Source organism: Phaethon lepturus, unplaced genomic scaffold (genome assembly GCF_000687285.1).
Source record: "Phaethon lepturus isolate BGI_N335 unplaced genomic scaffold, ASM68728v1 scaffold21519, whole genome shotgun sequence".
In the NCBI taxonomy this organism is placed as follows: domain Eukaryota; kingdom Metazoa; phylum Chordata; class Aves; order Phaethontiformes; family Phaethontidae; genus Phaethon; species Phaethon lepturus.
Window position 1 is genome coordinate 26683 of NW_010563143.1, and position 12821 is coordinate 39503.

At 42.1% G+C, this 12821-nt stretch overlaps 1 protein-coding gene across 1 annotated transcript in view; it reads right to left on the reverse strand.

The window, feature by feature from the left end:
- Positions 1-632: 632 nt before the first annotated feature.
- Positions 633-12821, reverse strand: part of LOC104626558 (VPS10 domain-containing receptor SorCS3-like) — a gene marked incomplete at its 5' end in the record, with an annotated part of 36554 nt that continues 24365 nt past the window's right edge. Inside the window, 6 exons of the mRNA XM_010294501.1 lie at positions 633-697; positions 1298-1458; positions 5681-5786; positions 7871-7970; positions 9860-9991; positions 11866-11978. Coding sequence (XP_010292803.1) covers positions 633-697; positions 1298-1458; positions 5681-5786; positions 7871-7970; positions 9860-9991; positions 11866-11978 — 677 coding nt within the window. The remainder of the gene's footprint in view (positions 698-1297; positions 1459-5680; positions 5787-7870; positions 7971-9859; positions 9992-11865; positions 11979-12821) is intronic.

A 12821-nucleotide genomic window follows, 5' to 3' on the forward strand; every position in this document is an offset into this window, starting at 1 on the left:
TTGCTCGTGGTGCTGTCCCCTCCAGCCAGTCTACAGTCCAAGGAACACTGACGTGTGTGTTTGCTCCGATTTTTTTTTCCCCCCCTTTCTCAGCAGTCAACAGTGCCAGAGGGTGACTGAAATGAAAAGCAATTAAGAGGCAAGATCCTGCAAAAATCTGAGACATGCATGTCATTGGAAAGTGAGGGCTGTTGGCATGTTGCAGAGCCTGGTCCAACAAGCCAGCCTGAGCCCTCTGGCAGGATGAAGTAGCTGATTCATTACTTGTTTTGAAAAGGGCTGAAAAGGGTTAATTTACCTACAACATGTTGCCTAAGGTACTATACCTACCTGTTGAATTGGAGTACTTAATTCCCATTCTTTATTTAACAGGAGGCTGGCATTCAAATCCCATTGCACACTTGACTTATTCTTTGCTTTTTCTTTCTAATCTGACGAGTATTTCCTAAATATGAAGAAGCCCTGCTGTTTATGAATGCAGCCCTGGTAAACAGAAAAAGCCCACCCCATCCCCTCTCAAATGATAATAATGACATAGAACTCTTTTTTTTTCATAATAATAATAATAATTATAACAATAATAATTACAAATAAAAAGTCAGAAATGTTGTAGACCAAGTGGATTCTCAGTATTAAACACTAGTGCAGTTGGGGATTTCCTTTGTGCTTTCACTGTTGGCAATTGTTGAGATGCTTCCTGTGGAGGAGAAAATGGAGAACAGAGTCAGTGCAGTGGCTTCAACAGTTTGGTCTATAAGTACATCCTACTTCTTAGGATGTACTTGTGTAAGTGGAAAGACAGAAAACGTTCTTAAAAGTAACACACCCTTTTTTGTATTTGCAATAGGCATAGAGCATGTAGAAAGCCTGTTACTACATCTCAGTTGACCAGTGGTAAACTCATTAAGTTATTAGTGACATATTCACTAGTAATGATAACACACCAACAGCGTAAGCTTGGCTGAGCTGATTCTTCTGAGGGTTCAGGGAATTTTGGGCCCCTCCAGAGAGGAGACAGGGTCATGAGCAGGCATAGGTGTGAGCCACAGCCATTACTAACTCCTATATACCTACTGCTGTTTCCAGGTTCCTACCCTGGTCACATAACACTGTGAGAAAAGCTGAAAAACTGTAAGAAAAACGCCCTGTTACCATGTTTCAGAGAGAGACTTTTTTGCCTGAGTGCCTCAGGCCCTGCTTGCACCTGGGGTCACAGCTGCTGCCTCTCCTAAAACCCCAATGACCAACATCCTCACCCAGACCGTGAAACAAGCTCCAGCTGAGGGCTGTCTCTCACCCATCACTCGCGTGTCCAGCTCTTTGTCCATCAGCTCCTCAGGGTCTGTGAACTCACTCAGAGTGATTTTGGGGGCATTTTCACTTTGGCTGACAGAGCCAATCATTTCCTGCTCCTTGTCATGCTGAACTTGGGCATAGATGTTAATCCAAGGGATTTTCCTGCAAAGGAAAGGAAAACGAGAAGTTATATTTTGTGACACAGGGATCCTTGAAATGTCATTGATTAATCAGACCAATTAAACTGAGACCAATCCCACAAATGCAGCACTGGCAGTGATGCAAAGTATCAGCTCTCAGAATGGTGGAAGCACCACAGCGATGCTCAGCTCTGAAAGTGCCGTTAGCATGCACTAATTCCAACACCAGTTTAAGCTACTCCAAATCTCAGGCCACTGCCTTCCTATCCTGTGCCCAAACGCTCCTCCAGCCTAATGTAAACCTAAATGTTCTGGTCCTGCCCTTTTAAATGAGAAGTTGTGCACACAGTGGACACTGTGCATCCAGCTCAGAGAACAGCGATCAACTACGTACAATTAGTTGCAGTTGCCAACTCTCTCAGTATTTATTACATGGTCAGAGCTGCATTGGAAACCAAAAGTAAAAATCAATTTGAACACTATCATCCGCTGAGAAAAGAATTGCTAGTCTTGATTCTATTGACAGGCCCACACTGACTCAGTAGACATCACCACATCAGAAAAAGTTATAAAGAATTGGTCCTGCCTCAGAATACAGAAAGGACTTGGACCTCATAACACCCACCCAAAGTCTATTTGTTACCATTTCATTGCAAAAAAAGTTTGCCATGCTACAGACCATACAAGTTTGCAGGGACTTATTTTCCCTTGCTGCTCAGGCAGACAAGAAAGTGAAGGGATTATTTCTTCCAAGAGAAGTTAACATGGGCTGCTAGGACGATATCCTTGAAAATCAGTTAGTTAGGCAGATAGTTAGATAGTAATCCCTGGAGAAATGCAAGTTTAAAATGAGAGAACTGAGAAGTAACTTGTTAAGCATTGTGTAACATGTGGAAGTAACATCATGAAGGTAGAATTATCAGTGTGTAGTTGCCTGTTGGAAGGTGACTGTTTTTTCCTAATGTCCTTAAAAGGACTCTGTGCCATGCAGTCCACACTGCTAAAATAAGGAAAATTCAGAGGTTATTTTTAGTTCCTTAAAGCAGAGGAGAGAGAAAGAATGTGTGTTCAAAGAAGGCTATATAAAATGCCATCTCTTTATGCTAACCTGTCTGCTGTTGGATATGTCAGAGATTTAAAGCAGTAGAAATTGCCTCAACTCTCATGAATTCAATAGATCCATGCCGATTTCACTCCAGTGAAGTTAATGCCCTCAAACAACTTGTGTTACTGGCTTGATTTGACATTCTGTTCTTAACCAGCAACAAGTAAGGACATATTGGGGATGTTTAGCAGCAGTTAACAAAGCTCATGTTCTTCTCCCCGTCTCCTACTCTTTCTTTCTAACCTTCAGACGGGCCTTACAGGTCACTGGAAGACATAAGCACTACACAGGGTTTGTACACATTGGATGAAAGAGGACAAATGCATTCCCATAGGATTTAAGTGCTCAGAATACGTCCAGAGGTGTGTAGAGATGTGGACGCAAGGGCATGCCTGGAGATACTGGAAGACTTAGTTTCGCTTCCAAACAATGCAATAGTAGAGAAGTGGTAGTCTTCCCAGCTTTGAGAGGAAAGGTGAGAAAAGCTCTTTAGAGTTGTGAGGCAGAGAGCCAACAGGTACTTCAGAGAGTTAGGGAAAAAAGAAACTGAGATGGTTGTACATATGTGCATCCATACACACATACCTAATCCTGCTGTGCCTCCCAGCACAGACACAGGTGGCCACAACGTCCCACCACACATCTCAGCACACGCACACACACTCCTGCACTTCTGTCCTAGGACACATACACACTGACTACCCTATTACCCCGCTATTACTCACCATCCATACACACATAGTATTGACCTGCTATATGCTCAATCTCCCAGAAAATAAACCTTTTTTACAGATTATTTCCCTACTTTTCCTCCTTCCTTTCTTTTTCAGCCAGACGTCCTCAACAAGCATCTCTCTGACAGCAGTGTTTAACATGCCTGCTGAGTCTATAACTTGATGGACTCATAATAAGGAATCTGTGTGCAAACCAGCAAAGCACCGATTTTATAAATTTGTAGAATTAAAAATTCATGCAGGCCCATGCTCTCGCCACCACCTTTTCCTGTAAGCAGCAGTTCTGTATTCAGGCTGGGATCACCAATAATCAGAAAAGTACATATTGCTAATGGACCTCTGCATCACTGAGAGCTAGAGGAAAGCTTTTGTTTTCACCTCCTTTTTCCATTAATAATTGTTGCATGCTCTTATTTCTGATCCATTGAGCAAGAGGTTTTAGACAGAGCTGAAAAGTTGCTTTCTGTTCTGAAAAAAATCAAGCTGAGGACACTGGGTATCTGACTTAATCCTAAACTTTGTCAGTTTGACCAGGGTCTATCTTCTTTGGGACACAACATATAAGAGGGGACAAGAAGTTGATGAGCTTTGTGCTAAGCAAAACTGATACTCTAACCACCTTCCCCCTCCCCCCCAATTTCTAATACATTCAATTTTCAGACAGATTTTAACAAGGCAGGGTCCTCCCAGCCCTGGAGCACAGTGCAAGGCTGGTGGCTGCTATGCTTAAGGCTCAGGATGCTTAAGTAGTACAAGAGTCAGTTATATGAGCTGTGGTAGCATTATATGACCTGGATACTGACAAGGAAAAGTGGATTACCAAGATCCTTACTCCTCTTTGGAAGCCAGAATATACAGATCCTTCTTCCTGGTAAATCATCCCTGAGCACAGAGCCAAAGACATTAGGCCAAACCTAGGAAGCCATCTCACCAAGACACAAAAGAAAGCACATCTTACAAAGGGTTGTACCTACATCTTGACACATCTCCCAGAGAGACTTCTTTGCCCTCCTTATCCTACATCTGGGAGTGAGAGAATTCATCAGCTACCTCTCCAGTACACTATTAAATCAATGCCTTAGGCAAGTCCCATGTCCCATTCCCCATTCACCTGGGAAGCTGCATTCCACCTGAATAGAAGCAGAGAGAGGGTTTCAGACTGCAACAAGCAAGGTACGCTGAAGGCCTGGAAACCTGCACCTAAGCAGATTCACACACATGGGTTCTCTGGAAATTGTCCTGGGCCACTGAGGTCAGTGGGAGCTTGGTAACAGATCTTAACGTTCACAGGATCAAGCTCGAGAAACAGTGCCACCCACTGATTTTGGCAATGATTAATGCAATAGGTGAGAAATGAGGGGAGCTTTAAACCTGGAGATTAGGATACGTGCCTGTCTTATCATTCCATTTTGAATATTGCTTGTATCCCACTATCCCACTCTCCAATAATGATTGGAGAGTACTAGCCTTATCTTGGGCTGCAGAAAAGCTGAAGAGAGAAACATAGAGCTGGAATCTGGACACGAAAATCTCTAGCTTCCCAATCTGGAAGAACTACTCATGTCCAGAAATTTTTCTTTTTCTTTTTTTTTTTGTTAAGACAGACTCAGCTTATGCTTCTAATACAGTATTTTGCCACTGGGCAGGATCTGGGCATATAGACCATTTAACATGGTAAGTACACTACTGAATGCAAAGTTCCTCCTAAGGAGCTCCATCTGCCTAAAATATATTCTCATAAGGCAGCCCTTCAGCAAACAGGCCATTCTTATCCCATATTTTGTTTCATAGCTTGCAGCAGCAAAGTGCCACGGGCCACCACAGGTCCTGCCTGCTGCCTGGAAGCGAAAGGTTTCTATTAACATCTGGCAAAGAAAACCTCAGTGCAAATTCCCAAAGGCATTTTGATGCTTACCAGAAACCTTTCTGGCTTTGAGTCTCCCTCCCTTAATATAATCACACCTGTTCCTCTGCAACCCTAAACTATTCACTTTGCAACATACGAATGAGATACTCTCTGCACTAAGGCAGTTGGCCAGATGGACTGTGTGAAGATAGACTGTATGAAGACATCCATCGTGATTTTTTGACTGCATCTGCATTGCATAACTCAGTATTCAGTGAGCACACAGGGTTCCAATTTCTGGACTGTGGTTCAAACAAATCTCCTAAAGAAGGTCACAGTTTGATTTCTGAGCTCTTGGTGAGCTTCCAGAGCACTGTATTTGTGGTGGAAGGGCAGTAAATGTTCTTCTCTCTCTATATATGAGAAATAGAGAACTATGCTGGTCTAAGCCTTAGGCCAGCATAATTTGCTCTACAGCTGCAATCCAGGCACTGCTCTGCCTAGATTGCATGTAAACCACCTAGTGTCTCCTCCCATCACCCAAAGTTTCTCAACTTACCTCTTGAATTTGTAGATTAAAAAAACAGCCAAGCCTACAAATACCACAGACAACAACATCAGCATCGCCGAACTGCTATGACCCGTGCTGGAATCAACAAGGGGTGCTGCAGGAGGAAAAGCAGAGCATTACATTTACAAGATATTATTGGGGAACACATAACTACCAAAAAGTTGAACTCAACTCTGTCTTTGCCACATCTGCTTTATCACCACTGCATGCTGTGGTGCATGCTGTTATCAGCAAGATCAATCAGTAGGAAACAAATTGACTCTCTTGTCCTTTGAAAGCCTAGCTCTTTTTTCAAGACAGTGCAGTCTAACATCTCCTAGTGAAAAGGCAGAGCAAGCCATACTCAGATGAATGGTGATCACTCCTGTGTTAACACTCTGAGCTATTTCTTTTCAGGCTTTTCCAGGGACTAGAATGGAAATGAAATTTGTGAGGTGTGGCTTAATGCATGTCTTTGGAGAAGCTACCTCAGACCGTCCATGAAAACCATGACTCTCATCTTCCAAGGTCGTGTGTCTGTCTCACATGTGACAGGGATCTGGTCTTGTGAGAAGCCTCAAGGTTCATCCTTGTATTGGACCTTACAGACTTTTTAATTGAGTCAGTTTTCATAATGTGGAGGAGCCCAAGGCAATAATCCTGGACCGAAGCACCCACTATATTACAACATTTAAGAGATTTTATCCACCTATGCTTGATGTCTTGGGTGCACTAAATAAAGTGTATTTACATACATTGTTTATGCAGCTATTCCCACAGCTCATTGGAGCAGACCATCTTAATGGCCTGAGGACTGTGCTGAGAATCAAGAGTCTGATGAGAAGTCTCTAATGATGCACAAATGATTATAAGTAGCGGCTGAGTGTTTCTTGCTCTGGATAAATATTTAGGTTTGGTTTTTTACTGTTCTCTCTTCTTTTTCTGTCACCCAGAAGATGGGAACAAAGTCTATGCAAATAGAGTCACTTCTGGTTCCATCACCAAATTTTCACACCTAAGACACTGATCCTGCCAGTATTCTGCTTCTACTACTTCTATGGGCTCTTTCATGGAAATGAAGAGACTGTCATTTCACCTGAGTCAAAATATTATGGGAATGGTCATGAAACAAATGCAGCACCCCCACTGGTGGGGGGGTGTGACAATAGTTGAGCACTGTAAGCTAAATCCACACTTTGCAGTGTTTTACTAGAACAAACCCACATTCTGGACCTGGAGATAGCAGATATTTGAATCTCATTCCCAGTTTTGCAAATTAACTCATTCCAGCTGAATCCTATTAACATCTGACTCTCATCCCCAAACAACAGTCAGAGAGTGAAGGCAAAAAGGCATTACCTGTAGGATATGTCACAAACCTAAAGAGTCTCACATAAAAAGAAGCTGAAGTGTATTATCCTGGGACACTAATCCCAATCTTTCATAGGGATTATCAGCAATGTCACATGCACAAGATCCCATTTTCAGATAATTGCAAGGGCAGTCATAAAAAGCAAGAGCAAAAATAAATCCATCATCACTCTCTCAGCAGTAGCTGAGAGCTTCACACTAGGCTAGATGAAATTCTCAGCAGTAGCTGAGAGCTTCACACTAGGGTGGTTTAAAGCAAAAGGGGTGATGAAGCTTAAAGCAATTATTCATTACTTGGCAAAAATGGAGGTAGGTAGCACTGAAATTTAAATAAGTTCTAATTTGTAGAAATCAATATTCAGGCACATATTCCCTATAAGAGGCCTACATCTTCTTTTCATGAATACTTTGCCCTTATAAAGCTTCTTGGCTAGTCATAACATTAACAGGCCCTTTGCAATAAGGATTTGATCCAATATCCATGAAAGTAAGTAATACGCCCACTGAATTCCACAGGTGCCCAGTGAGGGCTTAATAGAATACCATTCACCTGATTTTCTAAAACACTTGAAAAACATCAATGCACTAGTTAATTAAGCCACAGGGAACTCTTAAAAGATACTTTTAATACTTGTACAAACTGGTGCATGAAGATGCCACTGCTGGATTCTTTTTTTAACACTTCCTGCTTCTACCCCATACAATGTCTTGATGCAATCAGTCCTACGTATCCCAGTAGCACATACCAGACTGAGTGGTCTGATGTAGACTGGTTCTCGTGGAGTTGTCTGAAGCCTCAAGAGAACCACAGCTATGCATTTGACTCACCTAACGTTAGCTGAGTAACGTACACAATGACTTCAACACCAGGCTTCAGTTCAAACTGGACCAGGTTCTGGTTGAGAGCGTTAAAAAGGATTTCTACCACCTGATGAAATAATAAGAGATACAGGTAGTTACAATATAGAAGATGGAAAGCCCTGGAGGACATTCAGGAATGTATGTAGCCTATGAATTGTCACTAACACCTCTTACTGGCTTCAGGAAGAGAAAAGAAGTGAGAGACTGAGGAAGCAGAAACATGTACATGAGCTTTAGATGGAACTGCATGTTATTGCATGCAAGTCTCCCCACAGGATTTTTGAGACTCACAGTGTATGTTATTACACCTCTTCTGGGAATCAAACCAAGAAAAGTGAGCAATTTTTTTTTTCCTTTTTGGAGGGTAGGTGAGGAGGGAAAAGAGCTAAGGACCTTTTCACCCTCCACAATGTCCTGTGAGTTTGATCTAATGCACTTGGAGATCATTGGCATATTGGCCTTTCATTGGTGGATGGTGGAACGGAGTTAGGTAGCCCAGCCTAGTAACACTTCTTTACTCACATTGATTCAGGACAATCCTAATCATGTAGCTCCTCTTTAAATAGGCTATCGGGCATGAGACAATGCAGTTTTGAAGGCTAATGTCAAGCTTTCCGTATTTCTCCTTCATTTAGAAGAAGGCCTTAGACTAGAGTTTACTCACAGCTCAGCAACCCAGCTATGACGGTTGCCTTAGAGCACATACTTGGTATGTCACACTGGCGCCTGCGTTTGTTAATGCCTGGTCTCCCTAGAGGAGTTCTGATGGTCAGGGCACAGCTACTGAGCAGTTCTGATGGCCTACTCTCCAGGGCAGAGCTCCTCAAGCAGAAGCAAACAACAGGTGCCAAAGTACAACTGAGTAGACCGTCAAATAAAGTTAGAGCACGAGAGCTTCAGGCCTTATGGTCAGCTAGTCAGAAACCCAATCTGAGGTGTTTGCATCATTCTGATATATGAAATACTGATACAACAGCTGGTTTGGAGGAAATTCTGATGTGGCTAGATCCTACTGAACAGGATGGAAATGACTCCAAGAAAATCCATCCAAAAAGCCTTCCAAACCTTCCCACCACAATGCATCTCTTCTGTACACTCACCACCATAAATGTAAGAGGCCAGCTTTGCTAGCTTCCTAGGACAATTGAACTACTCAGAGGAGACTGACTTTGTTCAGTGGGTGACAAGAGCCTCCACAGAATTCAGCAGTCCTGTGAATTTTTTAATATTTGATCACAGAATAGTTACTCCTCCATGAGTTACTTGGAGACAGTCTCACACATAGCTTGCACGCAGTAAAAATGTTGCATACAAGAACATTAGCTAGAGCTAAGCAGCCTTTCCAGCAGTACTTCACTCCTTTGCCTTTATAGAGCTGATTTAATCACTTGGTAATTCTAGCATGAAAGCTTCAGCAGACTAGTGCTGTTGTTCCTAGCTCTTCCCTTGCCTGCATATCACTGTTGCTATTCATCACTGTAATTACCTATTTATCTAAATGGATAGATATTGTAACTTCCAAATATAGTTTGCACACGCCACTCGCTGCTGCAGAAAAAAGAGGTCTTGTTCCAGTGATATATTAGCTGAAGAGCCTGATTTATTTTTAGTAAACCTCAGTATATTATCTTGCTGCTTTGGCCTCTGTCTATTAGCATTCCTCCAGGGAGTAGAGGGAGTACATATTCAAGGTTCCTTTGGCCATAACTACTGTAATAAGGACACACCACTGATCTAGGAAGAAGCACCACTGGTAGACTGTGACATGTCTCAGTGAGATATTAGAAAAGCCTGTTTTTCCTCTAAGAATCATTTTCTTTAATGCCATAAACTCTACTGCCACAGTCCCAGATGCATCCACTTATTGTAAGTCATTTCCAATGCTGCACAAGTTAAGGGGTCCATCTGCAAATTGCACGATAGGAATGAATATTCCATGAATCCTTCTTTCCTTACTTGCTCCAGATCAGCCTCACTGCTTTTCCTCCTCTCTGTTGTGTTTTTATAAGGCAGTATGAAGAGTTCAGCAGAAGTAGGCAGCCCAGGAAATACAGCTACCAAGATCTGTTCATCAGGGATACCAGTCACCTAAAAGAAAAGTAAAAAGGAGGTCTCTAGATGCTATTCTGTTACTGATGTTTCCATACATTACAGAAAACTGTGCTCCCATCAAGTTGTTATTTGCCAGTTCCACTGTAGGTGTTGTGGTCCTAATGAGCTGTTCTGCCCATTTGGTGGGTCAGAAGGAGAGGTTCTGCTAAAGATTCACTCTATTTCTGGAAGTAAATGTAGGCTTGACAACAGCCCTGGACTCAAAGATTTCAACCCAAAGTCCAAACCTACCATGTGTCCTGATCTGAGTTTTCCATATAGTCCTTCTCATGACAAAATGATGACCCAAAGTCAGATCCAGAGAATCTGGCTCAGAGAGACCACTGGTAAGTGTGCAACTAACAGGGCCATATGAAGAAAATTGCCTGCAATGACCTTCTAATATCAGGTTATGGGGATCTACATTTGCCATACATGAATAACTTAATGTCTCCAGTGGGAGCCTTTTTACTACTGGGGCTGATGGGGAGGGCTGCGCCAGGAACTGCTCAGTTTGCTGAACCAAGACTCAGTTCCACACCTGACTCTCACAACTGTCTTCAGCATGACCTGCCCACTGGGGCTACTGCCCTCTCTCCCCAAATCCAAGCTGTGCATCCTCAGTAGAGCAGGAAGCCTCTCCTCCCTCAGAAACTCTCTGCTATATGAGGCTAACCCCATTAGCTCCCCGGTCCTACCCCACCTCAAACTCCTTGGCTTCATTCCTGAACTGAAACATACCCATGGGGCAGCCCATTCCTGGTGATCTGTCCTATAGGCATAGGCCACAGGCTGCAACCAAATCATTACAAAAGGATATACAAACAAGCACTTCTTCATGATTTCTACTGTTGTCTGTAACCATTCATAGTTACAACCTAATTAATTTCTTTCTTCTGCAAGCTTGACTCTGAATACAGTAAAGGGAACAACAGTTTAAACAAACGAACTCAGTGTTTTCTCACAATGGGAAAACAATCAAGGAAACTCTTCTAAACAGTGAATTTTGAGTGGGCTGCAGATGAGAAAAGCTGAGCAGGAATGTACTTTCCCTGTAAAAATAATCAGCCTCCGTTTCTAAGAACAGCTGTAGCTGAAGCAAAAACAGCAAGATACATTTTTGGCAGAATGTAAAAAACACAAAAGCTTCTTCCCTAAATCTGTCTCCTGATTTCACACAAAACCAAAGTCCATGGCTATTTGATATCATAAATTATTCTGTCCCTTTCCTGCAAGAATATGAGTGCTAGTTTACATATTCTAATTAATCCCAAAGGAAGTTTCAGCATCTTCCACCCACAGAAGTCTCTCTTTGTCCTGTATTTGAAGGGTAAGTTTATTTCCCCTCTGAATCCTCATTTTTTGCCCCAGCTGGAAGGGGGGTAGAGCTTTAGAACGTTCACCAGCTGCTACATTTAGCTGCATTAGAAGACTGAGTACCAGGAAGAGATAAAAATATCTTCTTCATGCATGCAACATACTACATCTGTCTTCTGGGGTGAAGTGGATCAGCCATTTAGCAACACACAGTAACACTACCCTAATATTTGGAGTAGAAAACAGTGGATATCAATTGGCAAAATAAGAATAATAACGATACCATTACAATCTAGACTTCGTAAATCCTGGGGGATATTAAAAGCTAAAAAGCACCACAGAAACATTAATAAAAGTAATTACAATATTTCCACTAAATTCCCAATATAGTTTGCCTCTGTAAAAAGATCCAGCATATTAAGAAGCTTTTTAATAATTTAAAATTATAACTTCATTACTGCTGTTTTTTCCCATTCTTTTAAGCTAGCATGCTGAAAAAGTGCATATTTTAACACCTAGTCAATGTTAGTACAGAGAAGGAAGCAGATGCTCACCTGTGCTAGAGCTCTCTTGATGACTTTGGCAATGTCTTGTCTCCATTCAGGTATGTCAGGGTTATGGTAGTCCAAGTTGGGAGAAAATGACAGGAGCTGAGATTGGAAATACTCTGGAATAGGAAAACAGTATACATAACAATATTACATGGGCCATGTTCAGGGTACAGCCAAGGGTGCAGAAGACAGCAGGAAAGCCATAATTATTTTAAAGCAAGAGAGAGAGAGAGGAAATGCTGAAGGAAGAGAAAGGGCTGGCTAACACTAAGCAGGACAGAAAGCTTGCAAGGAAAGAATTTTTATAAAGGTTCTTATAAAGGCTATTTTGCCCTAATGCCAACCTGTGTTTTTTCCCAGAAGAAATGGAAGCAAGAATGAGAGAGGTAAGAAGATGCCTTCTCTTCATGATGTCTCTGGTCTTTGTAAATTTGCCACTCAACTTCATCAGATTCTGCTTACAAGGAAGTTGACCAGTAAATAAGGTGGCATCTGGCTGAAATTTGGAAGGCCTGTGCAATTGCATGCATTGTGCTCTGCAGAACAAACACTTACTGTAAGTATGTTTTAGAAAGTAGGTATTATCTGTTTGCTCTCCTGGAGGGAAGCCATGAGTGGTTAATACCCCAACAAATCAGGACCCAGTGGTGCTAATGACTGACTAATGAAGCGATGGCTATTCATGAAACACTTTGAAATTACTTCCTAATTGACTGATTGCAGGGAGGGAAAAAAAATTCCTAGACTTCAAATACAGAACAATTTAAATTTTTCTCCAATCCCAACTCTCCCCTCTATGTCGTCAGAGATCAAGCCTGGATTCCTTATGACAACCATGCACAGTGGATTTGGGCCAGTGGGAGGCATAGATCCAGGATGGGAATCACGCTTAGACGTAAGTTCTCAGTGTAGAAGACTCTCCGTTTTCGGAGATGTGCTGTGCCTCACCTTGAAGCACA